Raw genomic sequence first — 27450 nt, 5'->3', positions numbered from 1 at the left:
TGCTACAATGGTATAATTATTAAATACATCATAGATCCACAAATCATTTAAGTGGTCATGCAACAATATATAAGCATTATTTTGATTCACGAGCATATTTGCTACTATACATGATATTCCAAGGAGTAAATATCCATGGTTAAGTTTTGGTGCATCACATTCTCCCTCCCCATTTTGTTTGTCCCTCCATTTCTTTGGTTTTACTAATTTTATTATGAATAACAATATGTGATGAATTAGAGAATATAATGCAAATTTGTTTGTTCCATTCACAATCTGAACCATGACTCGTGCTCATACAAGTTACGTAGCTGTATAACTACATTGCAGAGTCTAACCCAAAAAATATATGCACTCATATGAGTTAGAATAGCGTGTGCACATATATAGATGTATAACTCGAAAAATGCACTGAACATATTAAATATAGTTGTATATAAACCATGTTCATGATATTGTAGTGTATATAAATACAAAACTATAACAAATCACCAAATGTCAAGATGGCCGAGTTGGTCTAAGGCGCCAGTTTCAGGTACTGGTCCGAAAGGGCATGGGTTCAAATCCCATTCTTGACAATATTTTTTCTTCTTTAAAATATGTTTTTAAGATTTTCCCTCAAATTCAATGCAGGTCAGCTCGTGTTTTTTCTTTTCTTTTAAAATACATGTTTTTTTGGCTAGCAGATCTGAGCCGGCAAAACAAGACATGGTTGAAGTGGAAACTGTACTGAGAATTTGAGATAAGCTGCTTCAATGGCGTGTTCTTGGCTATGGTTTTGCCTCTATGTATACTGATACAAGTTGAAGGAGTGACATTGCTGACCTTGTAGAAACAAATTGACAATGCCGTGTCGTGCTCCTGCAACGAAACCAAACATCTTCATGACAAGCTGGAATACCTTTTTGTTGTTGTTGTTGTTGTTGGTTTGACCAGCTTGAGAGGCATCTCTAAATGCAGTGCAGCTTATGATCCACATGTGATGTCTAAGCCGGAAGCAGCAGCAAACTCATCTGCACGAGTATGTGTATTTCACCAATCTCTTATTGAGATTGTGAGATCGATGAGTAATCTTTGCATCCGGAGTAAAATAGACGGAAGGAACAGTTGACTTCACAGTTCATGCATGATTGTACACGTGCAAGCATTGCTGGCATGTTTGGCAAGCCTGCTGTTCTTGCAACATTTAGAATCTGAATTTTGTTGTTTCAAGATGATCCGCATGCTGTCCAAATTTATTATGCATTGGGTCTAGTCTAACTGAACTATGTGTTCATGTTCCTAGTATTGGCAACAAGAAGCAACATGCCAGCTTACTCCAGCTCCTATTACTGTCATATTCCCTGCGTGTTATTCCATCTTTCTGAAAGTGGCATGGTATTAGTTATTGAGAGCAAGATCCAGTTTACAAGGATTCTGTGCCTGTTGTTGAACCACATCACATGCCAAGCTACAGGAAAAATTAAGGAAGAGAGCACAAAAATTGACAACATCAGATGGATCAAAACATTGCTTTTTTATGGATTCAGTTTCTTTATATATACTCTCTCTCATATTTACATAAAAAAGATTGATGATCAGCAGATCCTCTAAAAAGTGGACGCTAATCACAGGCTGACAGACTTTTGTATGATCTATCTACAAACTAAGAGAATTCAGAAGAGGACCACTCTGCTCTGGATCAATGTCCTGAACAGAGCTTCAACTCCGTTCTCAAGATCAACAATGTCTAATTCTAACTCGTGCAATTGCTCCTCACTCACAACTCTCCTCTTCGGAGTGTCTTGAAGACAAGCGACCACTTGCTAGAAAGCAATTATGATTTGTCAAGAGATGTGACGTTTCTAGCATGGAGACTGCAACCTCTTTGGCTTCAGAAAATAGGTTGACAAGTGCACCGTCTCCTCTCTTGAGAGCCATCTGCATGTCCATGGTGTTCATCTAGAGTTCTCCAAAGCTCTTTTGCATAGTATGGCAGAGAACGAGCAAGACAAGTGAGCGTTCCAGCTCTTACTCCACTGTTTTCCTCTGTTGTGTAACTTGGTTGCTGGGCAAGCACGCCAGCTCGCAGATGCAGTTGTAGACTCCTCCGAGCTTTCTGAAACCAACACACATGGTTCCAATGGCCACAGATGATGAAGAAACTGTTGTCTTCACGCTCTGGGGCTGCTTATGAGCATCAACCTCGTTGCAGAGAGGACTACAAGGCACGCTAGCAGATCTGAGATGGTAAGCCAGGGTAGTAATGGAAACTGTGATGCTATTTTTCTCTCTAGAAAGTAAGAGAAGAGCAGATGCTGAACTGCTTCAATGGTGTCGACAGGGCTGTAGAGGCCTCTTTATATAACCAAACAATGTGAAGAAATGAACTCGTCGACGGTATCGACAACAAGAATCTCATTGATGGGAGGTGTTGTGCTGCTGCAACAAAACCACCTATCTGCATGACAAGCTGATGCTTTCGGTTTGTTTGTTTCCTTAGGTAAGAGGCAAAATGGTGTGCGCGAGTCTGTATTTTAGTGTTAGATCCAGATCATGGCATCAGTGAGCAAGCTGTGCAATGCAAGATGAGGAGCTGTTGCGAATGCTGGTGGAGGCAGCAGTTGACCTCACTGTTCATGCCTGCTACACTGTTGCCTGGTTCTGGTGGAATGGAATCCTCATGCAGCATCACTGGCATGTTCATTTTTTTGTTTAATTTAGCGCGTACTAGCATCTTTGGCAATCTCAAGATGATCTACTGATGTGCTTTGTAAATTGGTGGCTTTGTGCATATTGTGCTCCTGTTATCCACAACTTCCTTTTTTTTTGAAAGAATTTGTTATCCACAACAAAATACAGTCTAGCGCATTCACAAATCCTCAAATCAGGTATAGCTTTGTTATTGTCGATCTGGTTGATAAACACTAATAAATGAATTTATTATGTATCATTCAAGTAAATCTTGACAAAATTGTTTGAATTTTCTTACCTTTGCCGTCAATCTGAAGATCCATGCAATGAAAAAAGAGAATAGAAAAGGCATATTAAAGACTAATAAAATAGAGGACAGAAAGATCTAGCAATCCATTTTTGTGGGTCAAATTGTTCAGTGTCTAGCCAAATTATACTCATATACATAGGATAGAAGTAGATGAGACAATTTCATAAGTGATGGAAACAGGAAGGGTTACCCTTACTGATTATATATATTAACAAAAAAAAAAGAGATAAAGGTGCATACAAAGAGAAGGTCCATGTTACTAATATCTAACTGCGCAGTCAAATTTTCTCATAATACGATGACACAGCTCTCCTCATGTTCAAGGGAAAAAATGGGCAGTTGAAAGTTATTGGTGGAAACAAGCCATAGTATTACAAGATAAAGTCTCGTGGTCTGGAGTTGGCATGTTTTAGCTAGGGAGAGCAAGATCTTGTGCTTATTGTTGAGGCACATCTCACCTGAACAAGAATATTATGGCCGACTCATTTTTCTCATACTGATGTCAAATACTGTTTTTTGTTTTGTTGGTCTGCATCACGCAAAACAAAAAGAAATCACAGTAAAGAATACACACCACAAAATAGTCACAAGGGAAGAGACAGAGCAGAGGAGACAAAACGAAATAGACCAAAAACTTTGCTTCTCAATTGAGTATATTTCTGCACACTTTCTCTCATATATCTGTACATACAAAACTGTTTGTATGATCAGCAAATCCTCTAAAAGGCGGACGCTAATCACAGGGGGGGTCAGAGTGCTATATGATCTGCCTACAAACTAAGAGCATTGAGAAGAGAAACTCTGCTCTGGATCAACGTCCTGAACAAAGTCCCAACTCCGCTCTCAAGACCAGCAATCTCCGGCTCCAACCCTTGCAACTGCTCCGCCTCACACATGATTCTCTTCTTCTGGAACGATTTGGATACAAGTGACCACTTGCTGGGACTTGGGACCGCAATCTGCTTCGCCAGGAGATGCAGTGTCGACTCGAGGATCGATAGGGCAACTTCCCTCGCTTCAGCGACCAGGCTGATCACCCTGCATCCTTTGATGTCGGAGGCAGTCTTCTTGTTGACCTTCTTGAACAGCTTCTGTGCCTTCTTAGCTGAGCGCGCATAGCACTGAATCTTGGCATGAAGAGCCGCGTCGTCTCCTCTTTTGAGAGCCAACTGCGTCTCCTGGACACTGGCCTTGAGTTCTGCAAAGCTCTCTTGCATGGCGCTGCAGAGGTCAAGCAGGACAACGGAGCGCTCGAGCTCCTCCTCCATTGCCTTCCTCTGGCAGCTGGGCAGGGATGCGAGCGCGTCTATGTGGCTGTAGATGCTCCCGAGCTTGCTCAGACTATCCACCATGGTTTCGATGGTCACTGAAGGCAGAGAGATGGCTACTTTCAGGCTCAGAATCTGTTCCTCAACGGAGCGAGGGCTCGAAGGCATGCTAGCAGATCTCAGGTGGCACGCCATCCTTGGAACCGGTGAAAGCTGTGAAACGCTGAAAATTCTGGGTGGGAGTGGGAAAGAAGAAAGATCAAAGGCAAGCTGCTGCAATGGTGCCTTCCGGGCTTCGGTTTCCTTGTTTATATAGCTGCGGAGGTGAATGCAACCGCGGAGCTGAACCAGCAGATAGGGAGAATCATTCTCGTGTGTGTGTGACCAACTCATACGCTGCAACCGAAGCCAATCAAGAAGAACTGCTTTACTGAACTAGCTTGATTACGAGGCTGTCATGTCTGCGCTATTGCTGGCAAGCTCGCCTGCACGGCTGAAAGAGCATATAGATTAGCATCTGATCCAGATCATGAGATGGATTAATTAGCCTGCATGTTGCTGGTAGAGGGGTGACCATCTAGTTGACTTCGCCTCCCAGCTCTAGGTTCCCATGCATTCTGATGTAATGAGTTCTGACATGTTTAATTGAAGTGAGCATTGCTGGCATGCCCATTTTTTTTTGTTTAATCGAAGCGTGTAGCACCTTTCGCAATCTCAAGCTGATCTAAAACCATATTTTGTAATTTTGTGGCTTTGCTATAGCATGTTGTGCTCCTGTTGTCTGCAATAAACCATGACAATTCAGTCTAGCACATTCGTGCATCCTCTAACCCTTCTTTAATGGATAGAGGCATAGAACAGGGTTGGTGTCATGCGAGTCATATGTGTTGAGTTTGTGATCCAAATTCTGAAGAAGGCGGCCAAGTTGGCGAGCGAAGCGGAGGCCCGTCGCCGAACAGGGTTGGTGTCATGCGAGTCATATGCGTTGTTGCTAGATACATGTCTAATCCTGGTAAAGAGCATTGGAAAGCTGTTCAGTGGATTTTCAGATATCTACGTGGTTCTTCTAGTGCTTGTTTATGTTTTGGTAAATCTGGAGATGGTCTGATTGGCTATGTTGATTCAGATTATGGTGGTGATTTAGACAGGAGGAGATCTCTTTCAGGTTATGTCTTTACTATTGGAGATTGTGCTGTGAGTTGGAAAGCTCGTTTACAGGATACTGTTGCTTTGTCTACCACAGAAGCTGAGTATATGGCAATTGCAGAAGTTACTAAGGAAGCCTTATGGTTGAAAGGTATATATTCAGAGCTATGTGGAATTAAGTCTTGCATTACCATCTATTGTGATAGCCAGAGTGCCATTCATCTCACCAAAGATCAGATGATTACTGAGAAATCCAAACATATTGATATTCGTTATCACTTCATTCGTGATATCATTGGTACGGATCGTTTTAGGGTTTCACCTCTATAAATATCTTTGTAAGCCGCAGGAGATATCTATCTCTATTGTAAATCTCCTGCGATCTGTAACCACCCAAAAATAGTGAGAAGTTGCCGGCCGGCGCCCGTGGTTTTTTCCCCTTCACTTTGGAGGGGTTTTCCACGTTAAATTCGTGTCTTCTCTGTGATTGATCCTATTTGTGTCGCATTTATTTATAACAATATGGTCGGTAAGCACTTATTTTTAATGGATTTGCTATGTTTCATTCAAGAGAATTGATGAAATTACAAAAACTTTCTTACCTTTGGGTTTACTCTGATGATTCATGCTCTGAGTGACTGAGGGTTCACTCTGAAGATCCTTGCTCTGAAAAAAACAGTTATAAGAGGCTAGAAAAAACCATGTGTCCATGTTAATAAGAAAAAGAAACAAAAGATCTAACGAATTCATTTTGGCGAGTCAAATTAACAGTGTATAGCCAGAGCATACATAGAAGGCACAAAGTCCAATGAAATACCATAAAAATTATATAAGAGATTGCTGTTTTTTTAGGAGACTGGAGAGGTAAAACCCCTACTGATTATATATAAAAGAGTAGACCAAGTGTTGAAGGCTTCCACATGAATGGAGTCTAGGAAAGGAATAACCTGAGGCCAGCCTTCCCCTCACAAATGCGGAGAGTCAGTGACCTGGTGATTTAGCCATCACTACACCAGGCCTGCCTTTTCCCTACTAATTATATATGCTAAAAAAAGATAAAGGTGTATTCAAAGAAAAGGCCATATTAATATCAATTGTGCAGTTGTAAAGGGTTCCAGTCAATAGTAAATGCTACATTATAGGTTTCTTGGGCTTGCTTAGAGTTGGCATGTTTGAGGTAGGGACTAGGGAGAGCAAGATCCACTGTATAAGGATATTGGGCTTGCTGTTGAGGCACATCTCATGTGAACAAGATTATTCTGGCCAGCTCATTTTTCTCATAATGATATTGAATACAGGAGAACGTGTATTTGCACAGCAGTTTAAATGATATTGACCTTTGCATGATGTAAAACGTAAAGGCGTCACATGCAAGAATGGACGCTATAAAATTAATCACGAGAGAGACACCAGCTGACAACAAAATGGACGAAAAACTCTCAATTGGTAATTTTCTGTATATTTTCTCTCCTGTATATGTACACACAAAATTGTTTGGATATCAGTGAATCCTCTAAAAGGCGGATGCTAATCACAGGGGGTCAGACCTGTTGTATGATCTGTCTACAAGCTAAGAGCATTAAGAAGAGACACTCTGCTCTGGATCAACGTCCTGAACAATGTCCCAACTCTGCTCTCAAGATCAACAACGTCCAGCTCCAACCCTTGCAATTGTTCCGCATCGCATGATACAACACACTTCTTTCGGAATGACTTGGAAACAAGGGACCACTTGCTAGAGCTTGGAATCACAATTTGCTTCAACATGAGATGCAATGTCGATTCAAGGATCAACACGGCAATCTCTCTCGCTTCAGCAACCAGATTAATCACCCAGCATCCTTCGATGTCAGAGGCAGTCTTCTTGTTGACCTTCTTGAACAGCTTCTGTGCCTTCTTGGCCGAGCGCACATAGCACTGAATCTTGGTATGGGCAGCCGTGTGGTCACCTCGTTCCAGAGCCAACTGCACCTCCTGGACACTGGCCTTAAGCTCAACAAAGCTCTCTTGCACAGCGCTGCAGAGATCGAGCAGGACCAGGGAGTGCTCGAGCTCCTCCTCCACTGCCTTCCTCTGGCTCCTGGGCAAGCATGTGAGTGCGTCGATGTGGTTGTAGATGCTGCCGAGCTTGCTCAGACTATCCACCATGGTTTTGATGGACACTGAAGGCAGAGAGATGGCTGCTTTCAGGCTCAGAATCTGTTCGTCAATAGAGGTCTCACTGGAGCGAGAGCTCGAAGGCATGCTAGCAGATCTCAGGTGGCACACCATCCTTGAATTGGTGAAAGGTGTGAACCTCTGAAACTTCTGGGAGTGGGAAAGAAGAAAGATCAAAGGCAAGCTGCTGCAATGGTGTCTTCCGGGCTTCGGTTTCCTTGTTTATATAGCTACGGAGGTGGATGCCAGTGAATAGCTGAACCAGCAGACAGGGAGAATCATTCTCATGTGTGACCGACTCATACGTTGCAACCGAAGCCAACCAAGAACTGCATTATCAAACTAGCTTGATTCGAGGCTGTCATGTCTGCGCTATTGCTGGCAAGCTCGCCTGCACGGCCGAAAGGGCATAGAGATTAGCATCTGATCCAGATAATGAGATGGATTAATTAGCCTGCATGTTGCTTGTAGAGGGGTGACCATCTAGTTGACTTCGCCTCCGAGCTCCAGTGTCCCATGCATTCTGATCTGATGGACTGGCATGTTCATTCTTTTTGTTTAATTGAAGCGTGTAGCACCGTTGGCAACCTCAAGCTGATCTAAAACCATGTTTTGCAATTTTGTGGCTTTGCCATAGCATGTTGTGGTCCCGTTGTCTGCAATAAATCATGACAATTCAGTCTAGTGCATTCGCGCATCCTCTAATCCTTCTTTAATGGACAGAGGCATAGACCAGTGTTGGTGTCACATGAGTCATCTGGTTACTAAACACTTAATTTAATGAATTTGCTATGCTTCACTCAAGAGAATTGATGAAATTACAAAAAACTTTCTTGCTGTTGGGTTTACTCTGATGATTCATGCTCTAAGGGTTCACTCTGAAGATCCATGCTCTGAAAAAACAGTTATAAGAGGCCAGAAAGAATCATGTTAATAAGAAAAAGAGACAAAAAGATCTAACAAATTCATTTTGGTGGGTCAAATTAACAGTACATAACCTGATCATACGTAGATGGCACAAAGTCCAGTGAAATGCCATACAGCTATATAAGAGAGTGATGTTCTTTGAGGGACTGGAGAGGTAAAACCCCTACTGATTATGTATAAAAGAGTAGACCCAGTGTCAGAGGCTTCCACATGAATGGAGTCTAGGAAAGAAATAACCCGAGCCCAGCCTTCCCCTCGCAAATCCGGAGAGACTGCTTTAAACCCGTGCTCTCATCACTAGTCACTACACCAAGCCTGCCCTTCCCCTACTGATTATATATGTTAACAAAAAAAAAGATAAAGGTGTATTCAAAGAGAAGGCCATATTGATATCAACTGTGCAGTTGTACAAGATTCCAGTCAATAGTAAATGCTACATTATTGGTTTCTTGGCAACAAATCGTGGTAGGAGATAAATTCTCATGGTTTGGAGTTGGCATGTTTGAGCTAGGGAGAGCAAGATCCACTGTATAGGGATCCCGGGCTTGCTGTTGAGGCACATCTCATGTGAACAAGAATATTCTGGCCGGCTCATTTTTCTCACAATGATGTAGAACACAGGAGAACGCGCATTTGCATAACAGTTCAAATGATATTGACCTTGGCATGATGTAAAACGTAAAGGCATCACAGGCAAGAATGGACATCATAAAATTAATCACAAGAGAGACACCAATGATAACTTCTTATATGTTCAAAGGGTGATTATGAAGATGCACAAGAGGGGTCAGCCTGCGCTTTTCATCAAGTTTGACATCTCGAAAGCCTTCGACTCCATAAATTGGGCTTATCTCCTTGATGTATTAAAGGCCCTTGGTTTCTCCCAAAGGTGGCGAGACTGGATCGCTCTAATTCTGGGCTCATCTTCCTCCAAAATAATAATAAATGGAGAGCCGACAAATAGAATTAAACACAGGCGTGGTGTACGACAAGGGGACCCCCTTTCTCCATTTCTTTTCATTTTAGCAATGGACCCTCTCCAGCGTATGATCGATAAGGCGGCTCAGGCTGGGCTACTGGGAAGCGTCCTGCCTAAAGGGGCAAAGCTTCGTTGTTCCCTATATGCAGATGATGCTGGGGTGTTTGTGAGAGCAGACAAGTCGGACCTCAAAGTTCTCAAAACGATTCTGGAAGTCTTTGAAGGTTGTTCAGGGCTGAAGATAAATTTTGATAAAACAGAAATCTTTCCAATTCGCTATCCTCAGTCGCTTTGGTCAAATCTTGCCGAAGTGTTCCCGGGTAAATATGCTATCTTACCTGGAAAGTATCTTGGTCTTCCCCTCCACTTTAGGAAGATTAAAAGGATCTCCTTGCAACCGCTACTGGAAAAAATAAACAACAGACTGGCCGGATGGAAAGGCAGACTACTCTCTAAAGCAGGCAGAGAAACATTGGTTAAATCTGTATTAACAGCCCAACCGATTTATCATCTTACGGTTTTTCCAGTTCAAAAATGGCTGCTAAAGAAAATTGATAAGATAAGAAGAGGCTTTCTTTGGAAAGGAAACAACCCTGAAGCTTGCAGCGGAGGACACTGTTTGATCAACTGGTCTACAACATGTCAGCCAAAGAACAAGGGGGGACTTGGCATTCTGAACCTAGAACGCTTCGCAAGGGCTTTAAGAATCAGATGGCTGTGGATGCGTTGGAAGAACAGGGATAAGGCGTGGATTGGTTTGCAATCGCCATGCGACAAAATAGATGAAGAACTTTTCAATGCATCCACGGTAGTCAACGTTGGTAATGGGAGAACAGCAAGTTTTTGGAAATCTAGTTGGATCCATGGTCAGGCGCCTAAGAATATAGCGCCAATTCTGTTCAAGAAAGCAAGGAAGAAGAACATCTCAGTTTTTCATGCTCTTAGAGCCAATAGCTGGATTCAGCTATGTCTGCCATGCATACGAGAAGACGAAATAAAAGATTTTGTAACCCTATGGCAGGCTATCAGTAGCATGCACGAACTTAATAACTTGGAGGATTCCATCTCTTGGAGATGGACGACTGATGGCCAGTACAGTGCAAGCAGCGCATATAACATTCAGTTCTCAACAAACTTCTGCACAATGAAAATTTGTTCCATTTGGAAAGCAAAAACTGAACCCAAGTGTCGCTTCTTCGCTTGGACTCTTTTACACAATAGAGTGTTGACAGCAGAGAACCTTCAGAAAAGGGGATGGCCTCACAATCCTTCTTGTTGTCTCTGTAATTCGACCTTTGAAACGACGGTTCATCTCTGCAAGGACTGCCCCTTCAGCAGGGAGGTGTGGGACAGAATCTTGGCTTGGGCGAATCTTTCGTCCTTTAAGGGGATCTATGGCTCTGATTCATTGTACGACTGGTGGAGAAATTTGAGAAGTAGGTGCAACAAGCCTTGGAGAAGATCCTTTGATGGCCTTATCATTTATTTTTGGTGGAGCATTTGGTTAGAGAGGAACAATAGAATCTTTCACAGTCAGCTTAAATCAGCGGAGCAGGTCGCGCTAGTGGTCAAAGAGTTAGTTGGTTGTTTCCATGGCCTGGCTGGCTAGTAGGTACGCTTAGTAGGTCCGCTTAGTAATTTTGTTCAGGAGTTCGCTTCTAGTCTTGTAAGTCGTCTTGGTTTCTTGTAATTTCCTGTTAGTCCTACACCTTCTAATATATTGGAGCGGCAAGTCTTTTGCCTCTCCCTTTCAAAAAAAAAACAAAATGGATGAAAAACTATCTCTCATTGAGTAATTTTCTGTACATTTTCTCCTGTGTATGTGCACACAAAATTGTTTGGATATCAGCGAATCCTCTAAAAGGCGACAGGGGGTCAGACTTGTTGTATGGTCTGTCTACAAGCTAAGAGCATTAAGAAGAGACACTCTGCTTTGGATCAACTTCCTGAACAATGTCCCTACTCTGCTCTCAAGTTCAACAATGTCCAGCTCCAACCCTTGCAATTGTTCTGCCTCACATATGACACACTTCTTTCGGAATGACTTGGAAACAAGTGACCACTTGCTAGAACTTGTGACCACAATTTGCTTTGACAGGAGATGCAATGTCGATTCAAGGATCAACGCAGCAATCTCCCTCGCTCCAGCAACCAGATTGATCACCCAGCATCCTTCGATGTCAGAGACAGTCTTCTTGTTGACCTTCTTGAACAGCTTCTGTGCCTTCTTGGCCGAGCGCACATAGCACTGAATCTTGGTATGGGCAGCTGTGTGATCACCTCGTTTCAGAGCCAACTGTATCTCCTGGACACAGGCCTTGAGTTCAACAAAGCTCTCTTGCACAATGCTGCAGAGGTCGAGCAGGACGAGGGAGTGCTCAACCTCCTCCTCCACTGCCTTCCTCTGGCTCCTGGGCAAGCATGTGAGTGCGTCGATGTGGTTGTAGATGCTCCCGAGCTTGCTCAGATCATCGAATACGGTTTCGACAGTCACTGAAGGCAGAGAGATGGCTGCTTTCAGGCATAGAATCTGTTCCTCAACATTGGTCTCCCTGGAATGAGGGCTCGAAGGCATGCTAGCCGATCTCAGGCGGCAAGCCATCCTTGGAATTCGTGAAAGCTGACACACTGGAACTTCTTGGAGTGGGAGAGAAGAAAGATAAAAGGCAAGCTGCTAAATTGGTGTCTTCTGGGCTTCGGCTTCCTTGTTTATATAGCGAAGGAGGTGGATGCAACTGCAGAGCTGAACCAGCAGACAGGGAGAATCAGATGCACTGAGCAGAATCAGCAGACAAGGAGAATCATTCTCATGTGTGACCAACTGCATGGTCAAGCGTTGCAACTAAAGCCAACTAATAAGAATTGCATTGGCCATTGGGCTTGATTACAAGGCTGTCATGTCTGTGCTATGGTTGGCTAGCTCGCCTGCATGGATGCAACGGCATCGAGATTAGCATCTGATCTAGACCGTGAGATGGATTAATTAGCATGGAAGTTGCCGGTGGAGGGGTGAACACCCAGTCGACTTCGCCTCCCAGCTCCAGGTTCCCATGCATTCTAGTCTGGTGGGTCCTCATACGTTTAATTGAAGTCAGCATTGCTGGCCTGTTCATTCTTTTTTGTTTAATTGAGGCGTGCAACACCTTTGGCAACCTCAAGATGATTTACAGGCGTGTTTTATAGTATTGTAGCTTTGATAGAGCATGTTGTGCTCCTGTTGTCTGCAAAAAATCATGACAATTCAGTGTAGCGCACTCGTGCATCCTCTAACAGTCTAACCCTTCTCTAATGGATGGAGCAGTGTTGATGTCATGCAAGTCATCTGGTTTTTTTGAAGGATCAGGAGGGGGAACCCCTACTGCGCATTTTATTAGAAAGCGAAAAGTAAAAGTTAGAACCTGGTACTTTTACAATCAATAAAAAGAAGAGAAAAAGAAAAGAAAAAGAAAGAACTATTCCTATGTTTGCCACAAACTTAGCCAATTCGGGATTGAGGTGTCAAATTCCCCCCGCGCTCTGAATGATCAGTCGCAATTCTCTACTAAATTCCTGAGTACAGCGGAGCACCGAGGGATCTTTGGTTGAAAACAGCCACTCGTTTCGGCTTTTCCAGATGCTCCAAGTCATAAGAATAATGATCTCCATAAAGAAGGGAACGTTGAGCTGGTGCTTGAGGTTCACTAATGCCTCTTCAGGATTAGAAATTCTGGGCGGGGTAATGCCAATTGAGTTCCAGCAGGCTTTCGCGAAGTTGCATCTGAGGAAAAGATGGTAAAGTGTCTCCTCTCTTTGCAAAGGCAGTTTTCGTAAGAATAGAAATCTAGCTCCATGTTTCTCCTTCTCAATATATTTTAATGAATTAATGAAACATAAATTTTAATGAATTTTCTATGTATCATTCAAGTTAAATCTTGATGAATTAATGAAACTTTCATACCTTTGAGTTTACTTTGAAGGTCCATGCTCTGAGGGTTCACTCTGAAGATCCATCTTCCCGGAAAAAACAATTACAAGAGGCTAGAAAGAACCATATTAATAGGAAAAAGAAAGACAAAAAATCTAATAAATTCATTTCGGATGGTAAAATTTTGAATGCGTAGCCTAATATCTCATATCATATCTCCTATCACAATATTCTTTAGGAGATCTCCTAAATCCACCACCATCACTCCTAAAGAAAGGGGACCTCTCCCTCTCCTAGATCAGGATTCAGGATGAGGTTTTGGCAATCTGCTGCAGCAAAGGTTTCTCATATCCTTAAGTTATTTTTGAGAGATCTCCTATAACTGGTTATAGGAGAGGTGGAATAGGAAATCTGGTGGAGATGCTTGGGCTTGCTGTTGAGGCACATCCCATGTGAACAAGAATAGTATGGTCAACTCATTTTCTCATGCTGATGTTGAATACCAAAAACATGTATTTCCATAACAGCTCTAATGATGTTGACCTTAGTTATTGTTTCGCTGGCCTTTCCATGATGTAAAAAATAAAGGAACCACATGCAAGGATGCACACTGTAAAATTAGCCACCAGGGAGAGACAAACTGCCAGAAGAAAATGGGCCAAAAACTTTGCCTCTCATTTGAGTATTTTTTGTACACTTTCTGACATATACATATCTGCCATGCAAAATTGTTTGTATGATCAGCAAATCCTCTAAAAGGCGGATGCTAATCGTATGGGTTCAGAGTCGTCGTATGATTTGTCTACAAGCTAAGAATATTCAGAAAAGACACTCTGTTCTGGACCAATTTCCTGAACAATGTCCCAACTCTGTTCTCAAGATCAACGAAGCCGAGCTCCAGCCCTTGCAATTGATCCGCCTCGCACATGACTCTCTTCTTTTGGAAAGACTTAGAGACAAGTGACCACTTGCTACAACTTGGCATTGCAATTTGCTTTGACAGGAGATGCAATGTTGATTCTAGGGTTGACACAGCAATCTCCCTCGCTTCAGCAACAAGGTTGATCACCCTGCAACTTTCGATGTCAGAAGCAGTCTTCTTGTTGAACTTCTTGAACAGCTTCTGTGCCTTCTTGACCAAGCGCGCGTAGCACTGAACCCTGGTCTGGAGAGCCGCGTCGTCTCCTCTTTTGAGAGCCAACTGCATCTCTTGAACACTGGCCTTGAGCTCCACGAAGCTCTCTTGCAAGACGCTGCAGAGGTCAAGCAGGACGAGGGAGCGCTCGAGCTCTTCCTCCACCGCCTTCCTCTGGCTGGTGGGCAAGCATGTGAGCACATCAATGCGGTCGTAGATGCTCCCGAGCTTGCTCAGACCATCGACCATGGTTTTGATGGTCACTGACGGTGATGAGATGGCTGCCTTCAGGCTCTGCAGCTGTTCCTCAACATGGATCTCATTAGAGCGAGGGCTCGAAGGCACGCTCGCAGATCTCAGATGGCACACCATCCTTGGAATGAAGCTACTGGAGGTGGAAGAGAAGGAAAGAGCAAATGCAAGCTGTTGTAATGGTGTTCTCCCTTCTAAGCTTTGCCTTGTTTTATATAGCCAGAGAGGTTGAAGCAACTGCAGCTGACCATCAGACAGAAAGAATCATTCTCATGTGTGACCAACTGCGTCCCCTTGCACTGCAAGCGAAGCCAAGAATCTCATCGCTCATTGAGCTTGATCACGAGGCTGTCGTGTCTGAATTATGGCTAGCAAGCTCGCCTGCACGGGCGAAAGGGCGTCGAGGTTAGCATCTGATCCAGATCGTGAGATTGATTAATTAGTCTGTTATAGTTGCCACCTTGCCGGCGGAGGGACGAACACTAGTTGACTTGGTTCGCCTCCAGCCTCGAGGCTCCCAAGCAATCCAGTCCGGTGGGTTCTGCATTGTTATGGCGCTGTCATGTCGCAACTAGAGGTCACAACGGATCCGCTCGAGCGTACAAGATGATGCACACGCTTGGTCGCTTGCCATGGATAAAAATAGGGACCCTCAAAACAGAAGAGGGGAACAGAGTGAAGAGGGTAATGGCAGAGGCAAGTGGGGGGCTGACCAGAGAGTTTCCGGGGACCGTAGCGTAGTCCTTGGTTGCAGCTCTGTTAACAACTCTAATGGTGGACCGGACCAGGAAGGGACAGGAAATGAAGCTGTTGGAGATGAAGGGAAGCCGTAAGCTGTCCAGAAACTAAGAAGAGGTACGCGAAGCCGAATGCAAAATATATTGGTGCCAACTGGATGTAACAGAACCACAGGGTTGTTAGGCTATGACTTTGCTTTTTGATCTCAAGTATAAAAGGAAAGCATCTGCGCTATTGTAAAGTGACTTTTGGTATTAGACACAATTGAACTTGGAAAGCAAGAAAGAATAATCGAACTACTCTGTTATCCGAGAGTCTGCCTCTGTCATCTGTATGCGCCTAACATTTGGTATTCAGAGCCTACACTGGATCCTCATCACGAGTACAACACGAGATTGCATGCCAGAGCGGGAGCGATGGCGCCCCCGAGAGTGGAAGACCCCATGGCGCTGTTGTTGGCCAAAATCGATGAAGGCAGTAAGGAAACCTGCCGACGCATGGAGGCAATCCATTCTACAATGGAGAAGATGGAGATCACAGTGCAAGGACTGGTCTCCAATCAGAGCGACTTCAAGAAGTGGCAGCCCGAGATCGAGAGGAAGGTGGTGGAGATGGCGGAAACCCTAGTGAAGATCCAAACGAAGATAAGTAATACGACCCCGTCTACCACTTCTTCGGGAGCAGTACCAGCGGTCGCCAACGTCTCGATGTCGGAAACAGCTTCGGTGGTGGTGGGGGAGAAGATGGCGGGTTCTACCCTGCACCGTACGGCGGATCCCTTCCGACGACCTGCTGCCGAATCGAAGGTGAACCAGATGTCGCTGCCCTTGGGAGGTATGGCCACGCCTAATCCTCATGCTCCTTGGTTATTCGGCCAAACCTCTGTGAGTCCCTTTGCATCTCCAACCTGGTCACAAGGATTGGGAGGAAACATGCCACCGATGAATTTTCCAGTGTTTGATGCATCCAATCCTAAGCTATGGAAAAATCGGTGTGAAACTTATTTTGAGTACTATGCTGTCCTAGTGGATATGTGGATTCGATTGGCTATCATGCACTTTGAGGGGCCGACTCTATTTTGGCTGCAGTATATGGAAGGTAGAACGAGGGAAATGAATTGGGGTGAACTTTGTGCAGCTCTGCTCACCAGATTCGGTCGTGACCAGCATAATTTGCTCACTAGACAATTTTACCATATATTCCAGACAGGATCAGTATCAGATTATATTGAACAATTTGATTTGTTATTGCATCAGTTGTTGGCTCATGAAAATCATCTCACCACTACCATGGTTACTGCCCGTTTTGTTGATGGACTGAAAGACGAACTAAGGGCAGCGGTAATCATACAGCGGCCAGCTGATTTGGATACAACATGTTCTCTAACATTATTACAAGAAGAGGTCATGAGTACTTCCGGACGTAGAGAACTGAGAAAAGTGGATACTAACTCCATTGTCAGAGTTCCAAACAAACCCAATGCCTTGCCTATGTTGTCAGGTAGTCGGATATCAGGGGTACAGGATGAACGGAGGTCTATGGCAACAGTGGGTGCTAAAGGTGAAACGAGTAAAATGGAAGCCCTCAAGGCATATCGGAAGGCTAAGGGACTGTGTTTTAAGTGTGGAGAAAGATGGGGTCAACTTCACACGTGCTCTAACACAGTGCCTTTACATCTGGTTGAAGAAATGTGGGCTCTAACAATGGGTGCATCTGAGCCGGAGATGGACTCTGAAGAGCCTGCAACTGAGACTAGCCTCGAGAGTGTGCTTGCTATTTCTGTTGCAGCAGTATCTGGCAGCGAAGGGAGCAAAACTATCAGACTGTGGGCATCCATTTATTGCCAACAGGTTTTGGTGTTAGTGGATTCTGGTAGCTCCGCGAGTTTTATGGATAACCATCTCACAGGAGTAATGTCCACAATGAAGCCATTACCAATGCCTTTGCAAGTGAAGGTTGTCGATGGAAGGACACTATGGAGTACTCACTTTGTTCCTGATTGCCAGTGGCTATGTGGGGGACATACTTTCATCCATGACTTCAAAATATTACCATTGAGTGGGTATGATCTGATTCTTAGTATGGACTGGCTGGAAAAATATAGCCCAATGTCTATACACTGGGGGGAAAAGTGGTTCCAATTTATATATAAAGGGAAGTCAGTATGGCTGCAAGGTGTTTTACCCAATACTCGGTCTTGTTTTTCCCTAAATTGTCTCCAGTTTGATTCCCTTGTCAAACAAGATGCAATTGAGCAGTTACTGGAGTTGCAAGTCGTACCACTTAGTGAACCCACTGACATGCCTATGGTGGTGGCTGATTTGGTTAACCAGTTTAACCATCTGTTCGATGAGCCAAAAGAGTTACCGCCCAAGAGGTGGATTGATCATGCTATACCACTAATCCCAGGAGCTCAACCTTTTCGACTCTGACCGTATCGGTATACACCACAGTAGAAAGATGAAATTTAAAAACAAGTGAAGGAAATGTTGGGCAATGGTATTATTCAGCAGAGTACAAGTCCATTTGCTTCACATGTTCTTCTTGTCAAGAAAAAAGATGGTGAGTGGCGGTTGTGTGTAGACTACCGCAGACTTAATGCATATACAGTGAAGAACAGGTATCCTATGCCCATTTTCAATGAGATAACAGATGAGTTGAGTGGGGCTGTTATCTTTTCTAAGCTCGATCATAGAGCGGGGTACCACCAGATACGGATTAAAGAAGGGGATGAGCCGAAAACAGCCTTTCAGACACATTCGAGCCATTTTGAATATCGTGTTATGCCATTTGGGTTAACGGGAGCACCTGCTACTTTTTAGGAGTTCATGAACCATATTTTGGCCCCATTACTGCACAAGTGTGTAGTTGTTTTTTGGACGATGTGCTTGTTTACAGTCCTAGCCTGGAACTTCATGTGCAGCACTTGAAAGCAGTATTTCAGATACTGAGTGACCATCAGCTACATCTCAAGCGATCAAAGTGTCTGATGGCTCAAGATATTTTGGAATTTTTGGGCCATGTGATCAGTGCACGAGGTGTATCTACAGATCCACGCAATGTCTAAATAATTCAAGATTGGCCAGTTCCAAATTGTGTTAAAGAACTCTGGAGTTTTCTTGGTATGGTCGGTTATTATAGAAAGTTTGTGCAGCATTTTGGCATCATCAGTACACCCCTTACTAATCTTTTGAGGAAGGACACAGTGTTTGTCTGGACCACTAAAACTCAAAAGTCTTTTGATATTCTAAAGCAAGCTTTGGCTCAAGCTCCGGTTCTAGCTATTCCTAATTTTCAGAAAACTTTTTTAATTGAGACTGATGCTAGTGGAGGCGGTATTGGGGTTGTGTTGCAGCAGGAAGGACATCCAATTGCATATATTAGCAAGGCACTTGGACCAAGAAATTTGGGTTTATAGATCTATGAGAAGGAATGTCTCGCCATTTTATTTGCGGTCGACCACTGGCGTTCGTATCTTCAGCACGGGGAATTTATCATTAAAACATATCAGCAAGGCCTTATTCACCTTGATGATCAACAGTTGTCTACAAGCTGGCAATAGAAAGCTTTGACAAAGCTTCTTGGTTTGCAATACAAGATTATCTATCATCAAGGGACCAACAACCGGGTAGCCGATGCTTTGTCACGCCGACCGGGGCTGGAACGGGATGCACCACATCTTCAACTGAATCTAGTGGCAACTTCAACAGTGGTTCCCAGTTTGTTACATCAAGTAGTTCAGGGGTATGAGCAAGATCCCAGTGCTCAAAAACTTTTGCAGATATTAGCCACTGGGACGGACCAGGGTCGGTATACTCTGACAAATGGAGTGATCAGATACAAGGGTCGTATTTGGTTGGGAACCAATCCTGTTTTGCAGCAGACAGTCATGACCGCCTTGCATGACAGCGCTCTAGGAGGTCACTCTGTTTTCCCAGTAACATACCGGCGTCTCAAAGCTATATTTGCCTAGCCTGGTATGAAGAAGCAGGTGAAGGAATTTGTGCAATCGTGTGTCACATGTCAACAGGCCAAACCTGACCGGGTCAAGTACCCTGGTCTCCTGCTGCCACTACCAGTTCCAACACATGCCTGGAATACTGTTAGCTTGGATTTTATCACCGGATTGCCTCAGTTCAATCGGTCTAATTGCATCTTAGTGGTGGTGGACAAGTTTTCTAAGTATGCTCACTTTCTTCCCTTGGCTCATCCCTTTACAGCTCTTTCAGTGGCTAAACTATATTTGTTAGAAGTCTATCGGCTACATGGGTTACTAGTTGCTATGATTTCAGACATGGACCCGGTCTTTACGAGTCACTTGTGGCAAGAACTGTTCAAAATGGCTGGTACTCAGTTATGCTTAAGCAGTGCATATCATCCTCAGTCGGATGGACAAATAGAGCGAGTGAATCAGTGTCTGGAGACGTATCTTCGCTGTTTTGTCCACTCTTCTCCCAAGAAATGGGCGCACTGGTTGCCGTTGGCTGAGTTTTGGTACAATACTTGTTCTCACTCGGCTCTTGGAACTTCTCCGTTTGAAGTGTTGTATGGCCACTCACCTATACATTTTGGGCTTGTTGACAATGGTCAGTGTACAGTACCTGATCTTCAAGAGCTGTTGGTAGAGAGACAGCTGATGCTCCAGCAAGTCAAGTTGCATCTCAATCGTGCCCAGCAACGTATGAAAAAACAATCGGATAAAGGGAGGACAGATCATGTTTTTGAAGAAGGACATCAAGTGTTTCTCAAACTTCAACCTTATTGTCAATCTTCTGTAGCTTCACGTCCTTATCCCAAATTGGCTTTTAAGTTCTTTGGTCCATTTACCATTGCTCGCAAGGTTAATGTTGTAGCTTATGAGTTGGCTCTTCCACCAGGTTGTGGTATTCATCCGGTATTCCATGTTTCTCAGTTGAAGCCTCAAGTTGGTTCCAATACACCTGTTAGCTCATTAGTACCCGATATGTCGATTGGTTTGCAAGTGCCTGAACAAATATTGGACTCCAAGTTGGTTTGGCGTGGAGGCAAAGCACTTTCCCATGTGTTGGTTAAATGGTTGGATTGGGATGTCTCTCTAGCTACGTGGGAAGATGAAGCAGTGCTGAAGCAACAATTCCCTGCAGCACCAGCTTGGGGACAAGCTGTATCTCCAGGGGGAATATGTTAACAACTCTAATGGTGGACCGGACCAGGAAGGGACAGGAGATGAAGCTGTTGGAGATGAAGGGAAGCCGGAAGCTGAAGCTGTCCAGAAACTAAGAAGAGGTACGCGAGCACGGAAGCTGAATCCAAAATACATTGGTGTCAACTGGATGTAATAGAATCACAGGGTTGTTAGGTTGTGACTTTGCTTTTTGATCTCAAGTATAAAAGGAAAGCATCTGCGCTATTGTAAAGTGGCTTTTGGTATTAGACACAACTAAACTTGGAAAGCAAGAAAGAATAATCAAACTACTCTGTTACCCGAGAGTCTGCCTCTGTCATCTGTCTGTGCCTAACAAGCTCCCACCCCACGAGTTCGGTGGCGGACCCGAGACAGTGGCGGCGACGACCTTCGGGGCTGTCCTGGCAGTGGCCTTGCGCCTCGGTGACCATGGGGGCGGCCAGCCTGCGGTGGAGATGCTGTCGCTAAAATGGCTCTCCATCAAGAGCAGGGGCAGCAGATCCTGGCACGTCCGCGACTCTGCCGCCGCCGACGATCGGAGGGGAAGCGTCGCGACTATACGTAGTTCTGGATGAGAAATTTGGAATTCTTCCATTACGAAACTCAGGATTCGCTAAAATGCTATTATAGGAACACGCTTCGCTAAGAGACCACTATCAATCGTATGTTTAGAGGTTATTTGAAAGATCAACGTTTTTTTACTGTGATGTCAACAGTTGATTGGACAGTTTTGCCCCTAGAACCAAAAGCGTCATTCTCCTCTCCTTTTCTTATCCTGTCTCCCTGAGCTCGCTCGTATCTCCTCTCTCGACCAACCTCTCTCGACCAACAGAAACTGCATAGTACGAACAAAAACTGCACAGTACGACCAAAAGCGGCATGAACAGAGGAACGCGACGGCGTCCTTTTACCTGGGTTCAGTGCCAACAGCCATTGCAAAGCATCACACACTGGGTTTCTCCTAAATTTTGCGAGAACCAGATCAAAACTGCTACGAACAGAACACCACAGGATAAGCCTGCATTCAGTTTCTCTGTAACTTATTAGCATACGAAACCAAGATTAAAGTTCTATGAATTTAGGATTTAGAGGGCCCGACAGGTGAACTGCCACATTAACCGATGCCATAAAAAATTGGAATTGTTGAGCATAACAACACACATTTTGTCCAAAGTAACTAGCACGACAAAGAGAACAACTATAAATCCTTGACTGGTCCATCTCCCAGCAACAACTTATTAAGAGAACTAAAATATTGGATAACACATAAAAACAACAACTTATTGGACTCTCTTCAGCTTCCTTGGTGTTCTTCACTAGCATCTTCTTAGGAGTTGTATTCTTGAGAGGTGACTGTCCATCTCCCAGCAACATAGCAAGCTTGCTGAAAAATTAAAGAACAATATAATTTAATGACACAACTAGTTGCGACTTTATGCAACATAATCGTAATTACCTCCTAGTGACTCTGATTGGGCTGTCCTGTAAAATAGACTCCCTTGTTGGTGTAATCGAAAGAGAAACTTCGAGTTGGATAGCTTCTTCAAGTTGGACACCATTATCACTTTGGAAAGCACCATGATCTTGAACAATTTCAAGTTCGACAGTAGCTTCACCTTGGACACTTTCTTGAAGTTGACTTTTGGGGATTTTGGCATTATCCCCATACTTTGTTCTATTCATGCGAGGCTTTCTCTTCCTACAAGTTGGACAACACAGTTAGATACAAATATAACAGTGCACATGTTCAAATTAGACATTTCATCACTTACCTTTTCTTTGTTCCGTTTACTGGGCACTTGTAGCTAGTTTCACTCTGACCTAATTCTCCACATCTTTTGCACTTTCTTTTGCCTCTAATCATCTTCCTTTTCCCCTTCTCAGATTAGTTTGAACCCTCCATGTCAGCTTCTAGTACTGCATTCTTGTCAGCTTCCTTGCCTTTCTCTGTAGCTACTTTACCCCTTTGCTATTCCCACCTTCCAAACAACTCTTAATTCTTAGTTTCTTATACCTTCCTTTACCTCTCTTGTCAAGTGGTGCAGCAACCACATAGGGCAGATCCACTGTTGGCCATTGAGACCTATCAGGTAGTGGTTCAATTATTCTCTTATATGCATTTTGAACCTTTGTACTGAGTAGAACTCATGCACAAAATCTTCCAATTCCACATGCTGGGGTACACTGTTCTAATATCTATACAAGGCTTGTCTGGGTCATGCAACATCACCCTCTCATCTGGAATTTCATCATCAATAGGGATGGCTGCATCAATAGTTTCATTCTCACTATAACTTCTATTGACATCACCCTCTTGCATCTTGAACGCTTCACCCGCCTTCTCAACAGCTTCATCCTCAGCTCTTAACCCGATCAACTCATACATTCTGTCATCGTCAACAATTTCTATCCTACCTTCCTCATCTTGGCTCTCAACAATTTGAAGTGTGTCCCAGTCAATACCAACCTTTGGGTGAGCATTAGGATGTACTACCAATGCTAAGCTAGGCGAAAGCTCATCATCAAAGCTGAAAATAAAAAATAAAAATGTACAATCATACTACTTCATTCGATTTCTATAAAAGTTGTTAAATGTAGAATCATACCCGTACATATAATCATTCCAGCTGTAATCCATCTAGCCAACTCTTGGTGACCAATAATGTGATTTGTTCAAGTAATCCAAGTGCAAGACAAATTTGTAGTCCAACTGTTGGTGACCAATAATGTAAAGATGTTGGGAGGTCTCAGCTGCTGCTAACTCAAATCAGAACAAACCCTAAAGTCTAAAGCCTAAATCCTAAAGCCTAAAGCCTAAAAGCCTAAAACCCTAAAGCCCATGTGCATACCTGGAGCTCGTCGAGGGTAGCTGAGGGGAACCGGCCACCGAGGGTAGCCGAAGGGAAGCCGCTATAGACGAGAGGAAGCCGGTGCCGAGGGTAGCCGAGGGGAAGCCGATGTAGCTCGCCGAGGGGAACCGGCCGCCGCCGTTGGAGCTCGCCGTGGGGAGCCGACCAACGCCGGTGGAGCCCGCCGTTGGTTTTGGCCCACCGAGGGGAGATCTCGCTGTGGTGCTGCTGCTAACTCAAATCAGCTTTTTGTTGGTCCAGAGAGGAGATACGAGTGAGCTTAGGGAGACAGAGGATAAGAAAAGGAGAGAAGAGAATAACGCTTTTGGTTCTAGGGGTAAAACTGTTCGATCAACTGCTCACAGCACAGTAAAAGATGTTGATCTTTTAAATAACCCCCTAAATGATATTTTGTCTGTAAATTAACATACGATTGATAGTGGTCTCTTAGTGAAGCGTGTTCCCATAATGACATTTTAGCGAATCCTAATTTTCATAATGACATAATTCTAATTTTCTCGTTCTCGATCGAGCGGTCGAGCCTCGCCTCTCGGGCTCTCAGCCATACATTTTGCATATAGGCTCCTCATTTGGATAAATATTATTAATTACAATCAAAATCACATATAGTTCCAGCATAGATAAAAAAAGAGAGCGACAAAATAACAATTATTTTTAAATATTAGCATAAAGCACCCCACATTGGATCCGACATTTTCCTTATTAGTCCCTCATTCCGCCATTCGGCCATTTCAATCCGGCGATAACTGCCGCCCTCGCCGCCGCCGACATGGACTTGCCTGAGAACCACGGTCCACGGCTGCTCTTGGGTGTGGATGTTCCGTTGTTCTTCCTTGTGGATCCTTCTGCCAAATCATGCATCCATATGTTTCCGCAGCGGCAGAGGCGCTTTGCTGTGGACACTCGATGGAGCTCAACGGTGAGAGGTTCCTGTGTTCTCCCCCGCCCATATATTTAATACTAGCGATTACTTATTTTGCTAGCATTGTATGTCTCTTTGCAAAAAGCTTGCTGGCTTGTAGTATAACTTAGTGGAGATTACACATTTTTATGTTTGGCAACATCAGTGTTATTTTCTGTTGGAATGCTTGTCTGTTTCACTGAATATACTGAACATTTCTTTGGTGACATGGCGACATTGTAAGGGGAGAAAAACATAAGAAATTGTTTTCGCTGGTAGGTAACAATTTTTGTTTGCACAAATAGGAATACTGAAATGACGCCAAGAAATGGATCTAAAACTTTGGTTCTCAATTGAGTAACTTTCTGTACACCTTCTATCATAATATATATACACACACATCAAAATTGCTTTCATGACAGCAGACCCTCTAAAAGGCGGTTGCTAATGGCAGGGGGTAGAGCTGTTTATGATCTATCTACAAGGTGAGAGTATTTAGAAGGGAAACTCTGCTATGGATTAATGCCCTGAACAAAGACTCAACTCCACCCTCAAGATCAATGATGTCCAGCTCTAACTCCTGCAGTTGCTCCTCCTCGCAAACAAAACTTTTCTTCTGGAATGTCTTGGAGAAAAGAGACCACTTGCTGGAACTCATCATGATTTTTCTTGACAGCAGATACGATGAGGATTCCAGCATTGAGGCAACAATCTCTCTGGCTTCAGACAGCATCTTGACCACCCTGCAACTTTCTTGATCTGCTGTGGTGCGCTTTTTGCTGATTTTCTTGAACTGTTTCTGTGCCTTCTTGGCAACGCGTATGTAGGACTGGATCTTGGCTTGTACAGCTGTATGATCTCCTTTCTTGAGTGCCAATTGCATGTCGAGGATGGTTTCTTTGAGCTCAGAGAATCTCTCTTGCATAGTGTTGCAGAGATTGAGAAGGACAAGGGATTGGTCGAGCTCTTGCTCCACTGCTTTCCTCTGCTGTCTAACTTGGTTGCTGGGTAAGCACACAAGCTCGCCGATGGTGTTGTATACTTCTCCAAGCTTTCTCAAACCATGGCACATGGTTCCAATGGTCACAGAAGACAAAGAGACGGTTCTCTTCAATCTCTGCATCTGTTCCTCAACACCAATGCCATTCGAGCGAGGGCTGGAAGGCACACTAGCAGATCTGAGGTGGCAAGCCATGGTTGTAGTGGAACTGTAGTGCTTCGTTTTTTCTCAAAAAAGGAAGACAATCAGAAGAGGAGAAACCTTCAATGGTGTCTTCTCGGTTGTGGTTTGCCTCTATATATAACGAAATGAACTGATGAAGTGGCATCGCTGACCTGCTAGACAGCAAGAATCGAATAAGACAATGAGGTGTGTGCTGTTGCAAACAAGCCAGCTATCTCCAATTCTCCATGACAAGCTAATGCCTTTTCTTTTAGTTTATTCCACTTGAGAGGCATTTTGAGCTGCATTGGAGCTTATTATCCACGTATCATGTCTCAAACAGAGGAAACAAACTCATCTGCATGAGTGTGTACTTTAATGTTAGATCCAGATTGCTTGATAGGTGAGTAAGCTCCGCATGATTCTTCATGCCGGAGTGCATTTTTTGGTTGATGCATGCTAGTAGCAGGAGCACTTGACTTCAGAGTTCATGGTTCTTTATGTGGGATTGCATTGCTGGCATGTTCCGCCTGCCTACTATGATTACAGCATATAGGATCTGAATTTTGCACTTCCAAGATGATGTGCATGCCATCAAATTTATTATGCATTGAGTCTGACTAAATTGCACCATCATGTTTCAAGTATTACTAACAAGAATCTGCGTTGAAGCTTACGCTACTACTGGCTACCATCACGCTCTCTGGCATGCTATCAGGTGTTGATACTTGAGAGCAACATCCAGTTTGCAAGGATCTTGTGCCTGTTATTGAGCCACATCCCATGTAAATATTCAAAATGGTCCTCTCATTTGTTGTTTTGATATACATACATGAATCACTACTATAATTGCTTCATGGTGCAAATAATGATTAACATCTTCAAAGTAATTTACTTGTTTCATGATCAAACTTCAAATGAAGCTCCCAATTTTAGGTGATTATTTTACTTGGTACCATGTCAAGTTATGAGAAATCTGGAAGAAATAAAATAGTTGACCGCATGAAATGGATAAAAATAATTTTGGTTTATCTAAACTGACTTTCTTTCTATACTCTCATATGTACATCAAAACTGTTTGCATGATCAGCCGGTCCTCTAAAAGGCAGATGCTAATCATAGGTCATACTTGGATGATCTATCTACAAGCTAAGAATGTTCAGAAGAGAAACTCTGCTCTGGATCAATGTATGGAACAAAGACTCAACTCCATTCTCAAGCTCAACAATGTCGAATTCCAACTCCTGCAATTGCTCATCCTCGCAACAACTCTTCTCTTCTGGATTGTCTTGCAGATAAGGAACTATCTGGTGGAACTTGTCATCACAATTTCCCTCGACAGGAGATGCAATGAGGATTCCAGCATTGAGGAGGCAATCTCTTTGGTTTGAGACAACATCTTGATCACCCTGCAACTCTGTTGATCTGCTGCAGTGGACTTCTTCCTGTTTTTCCTGAATCGTTTTTGTGCCTTCTTGGCAACACGGATATAGGACTAGATCTTGGTTTGGACAATGGAAATACTTAGCATACACAATAATGAGCTAACTACTAAGCTAGAAAACATTGGTAGCACCCCAGGGACATCTTTAGTTCAAATTTCTGAAATTATTAAGAAAGATGCTTCTACTTCCTGTCTTCCCCTGCAACCAAGTTCTCGTTGAGAATATTGTTGTAGAAACATGTTCGGATGAGGTTGCAAAGGAAAATGAGAAATTAAGGCAAGAAGTGGATCGCCTTGGAAAAGCTTTGTATGACAAGAAAGATAAAGCCAAACAAATCCAACCTCCACAGGATAACACCACTGCGGGAGTGAACAAGCCTATGGAGGACGAAACTATGATTTGTAGGCTATATCACAAAG

At 43.6% G+C, this 27450-nt stretch overlaps 5 protein-coding genes, 1 non-coding gene and 1 pseudogene across 6 annotated transcripts; 1 reads left to right on the top strand and 6 right to left on the bottom strand.

Moving 5' to 3' along the window:
- Positions 1–497: 497 nt before the first annotated feature.
- On the top strand, positions 498–578 carry TRNAL-CAG (transfer RNA leucine (anticodon CAG)). The gene has a single exon. It is a non-coding gene; the product is annotated as a tRNA-Leu (tRNA).
- Positions 579–1497: 919 nt separating this feature from the next.
- On the bottom strand, positions 1498–2307 carry LOC109945502 (uncharacterized; annotated as a pseudogene).
- A 1299-nt stretch (positions 2308–3606) lies between these two features.
- On the bottom strand, positions 3607–4776 carry LOC103653122 (uncharacterized). The gene has a single exon (XM_008680086.4). The coding sequence runs from the start codon at positions 4642–4644 to the stop codon at positions 3754–3756; it is 891 nt and encodes a 296-aa protein (XP_008678308.2). The 5' UTR covers positions 4645–4776; the 3' UTR covers positions 3607–3753.
- A 1990-nt stretch (positions 4777–6766) lies between these two features.
- Positions 6767–7763, bottom strand: LOC109945501 (uncharacterized). Its single transcript, XM_020551822.1, has one exon. It carries the CDS (start codon positions 7666–7668, stop codon positions 6961–6963), a length of 708 nt encoding a protein of 235 aa, XP_020407411.1. The 5' UTR covers positions 7669–7763; the 3' UTR covers positions 6767–6960.
- Positions 7764–11227: 3464 nt separating this feature from the next.
- LOC103653121 (uncharacterized) lies at positions 11228–12128 on the bottom strand. Its single transcript, XM_020551821.1, has one exon. It carries the CDS (start codon positions 12060–12062, stop codon positions 11358–11360), a length of 705 nt encoding a protein of 234 aa, XP_020407410.1. The 5' UTR covers positions 12063–12128; the 3' UTR covers positions 11228–11357.
- A 1877-nt stretch (positions 12129–14005) lies between these two features.
- Positions 14006–14955, bottom strand: LOC103653120 (uncharacterized). Its single transcript, XM_008680084.3, has one exon. It carries the CDS (start codon positions 14869–14871, stop codon positions 14167–14169), a length of 705 nt encoding a protein of 234 aa, XP_008678306.1. The 5' UTR covers positions 14872–14955; the 3' UTR covers positions 14006–14166.
- Positions 14956–24155: 9200 nt separating this feature from the next.
- Positions 24156–25793, bottom strand: LOC103653118 (uncharacterized). Its single transcript, XM_008680082.4, has one exon. It carries the CDS (start codon positions 25617–25619, stop codon positions 24903–24905), a length of 717 nt encoding a protein of 238 aa, XP_008678304.1. The 5' UTR covers positions 25620–25793; the 3' UTR covers positions 24156–24902.
- Between the last annotated feature and the right edge of the window lie 1657 nt (positions 25794–27450).

Source organism: Zea mays, chromosome 4 (genome assembly GCF_902167145.1).
Source record: "Zea mays cultivar B73 chromosome 4, Zm-B73-REFERENCE-NAM-5.0, whole genome shotgun sequence".
Taxonomy (NCBI): domain Eukaryota; kingdom Viridiplantae; phylum Streptophyta; class Magnoliopsida; order Poales; family Poaceae; genus Zea; species Zea mays.
Note: the sequence above shows the minus strand (reverse complement) of the source record. Positions and strands in the feature narration are given on the sequence as shown.

Bases quoted from the DNA above. Each gene is read 5' to 3' on its own strand.
- LOC103653120 (XM_008680084.3), bottom strand. From the start codon at position 14,871: ATGGTGTGCCATCTGAGATCTGCGAGCGTGCCTTCGAGCCCTCGCTCT.
- LOC103653121 (XM_020551821.1), bottom strand. From the start codon at position 12,062: ATGGCTTGCCGCCTGAGATCGGCTAGCATGCCTTCGAGCCCTCATTCC.
- LOC109945501 (XM_020551822.1), bottom strand. From the start codon at position 7,668: ATGGTGTGCCACCTGAGATCTGCTAGCATGCCTTCGAGCTCTCGCTCC.
- LOC103653122 (XM_008680086.4), bottom strand. From the start codon at position 4,644: ATGAGTTGGTCACACACACACGAGAATGATTCTCCCTATCTGCTGGTT.
- LOC103653118 (XM_008680082.4), bottom strand. From the start codon at position 25,619: ATGGCTTGCCACCTCAGATCTGCTAGTGTGCCTTCCAGCCCTCGCTCG.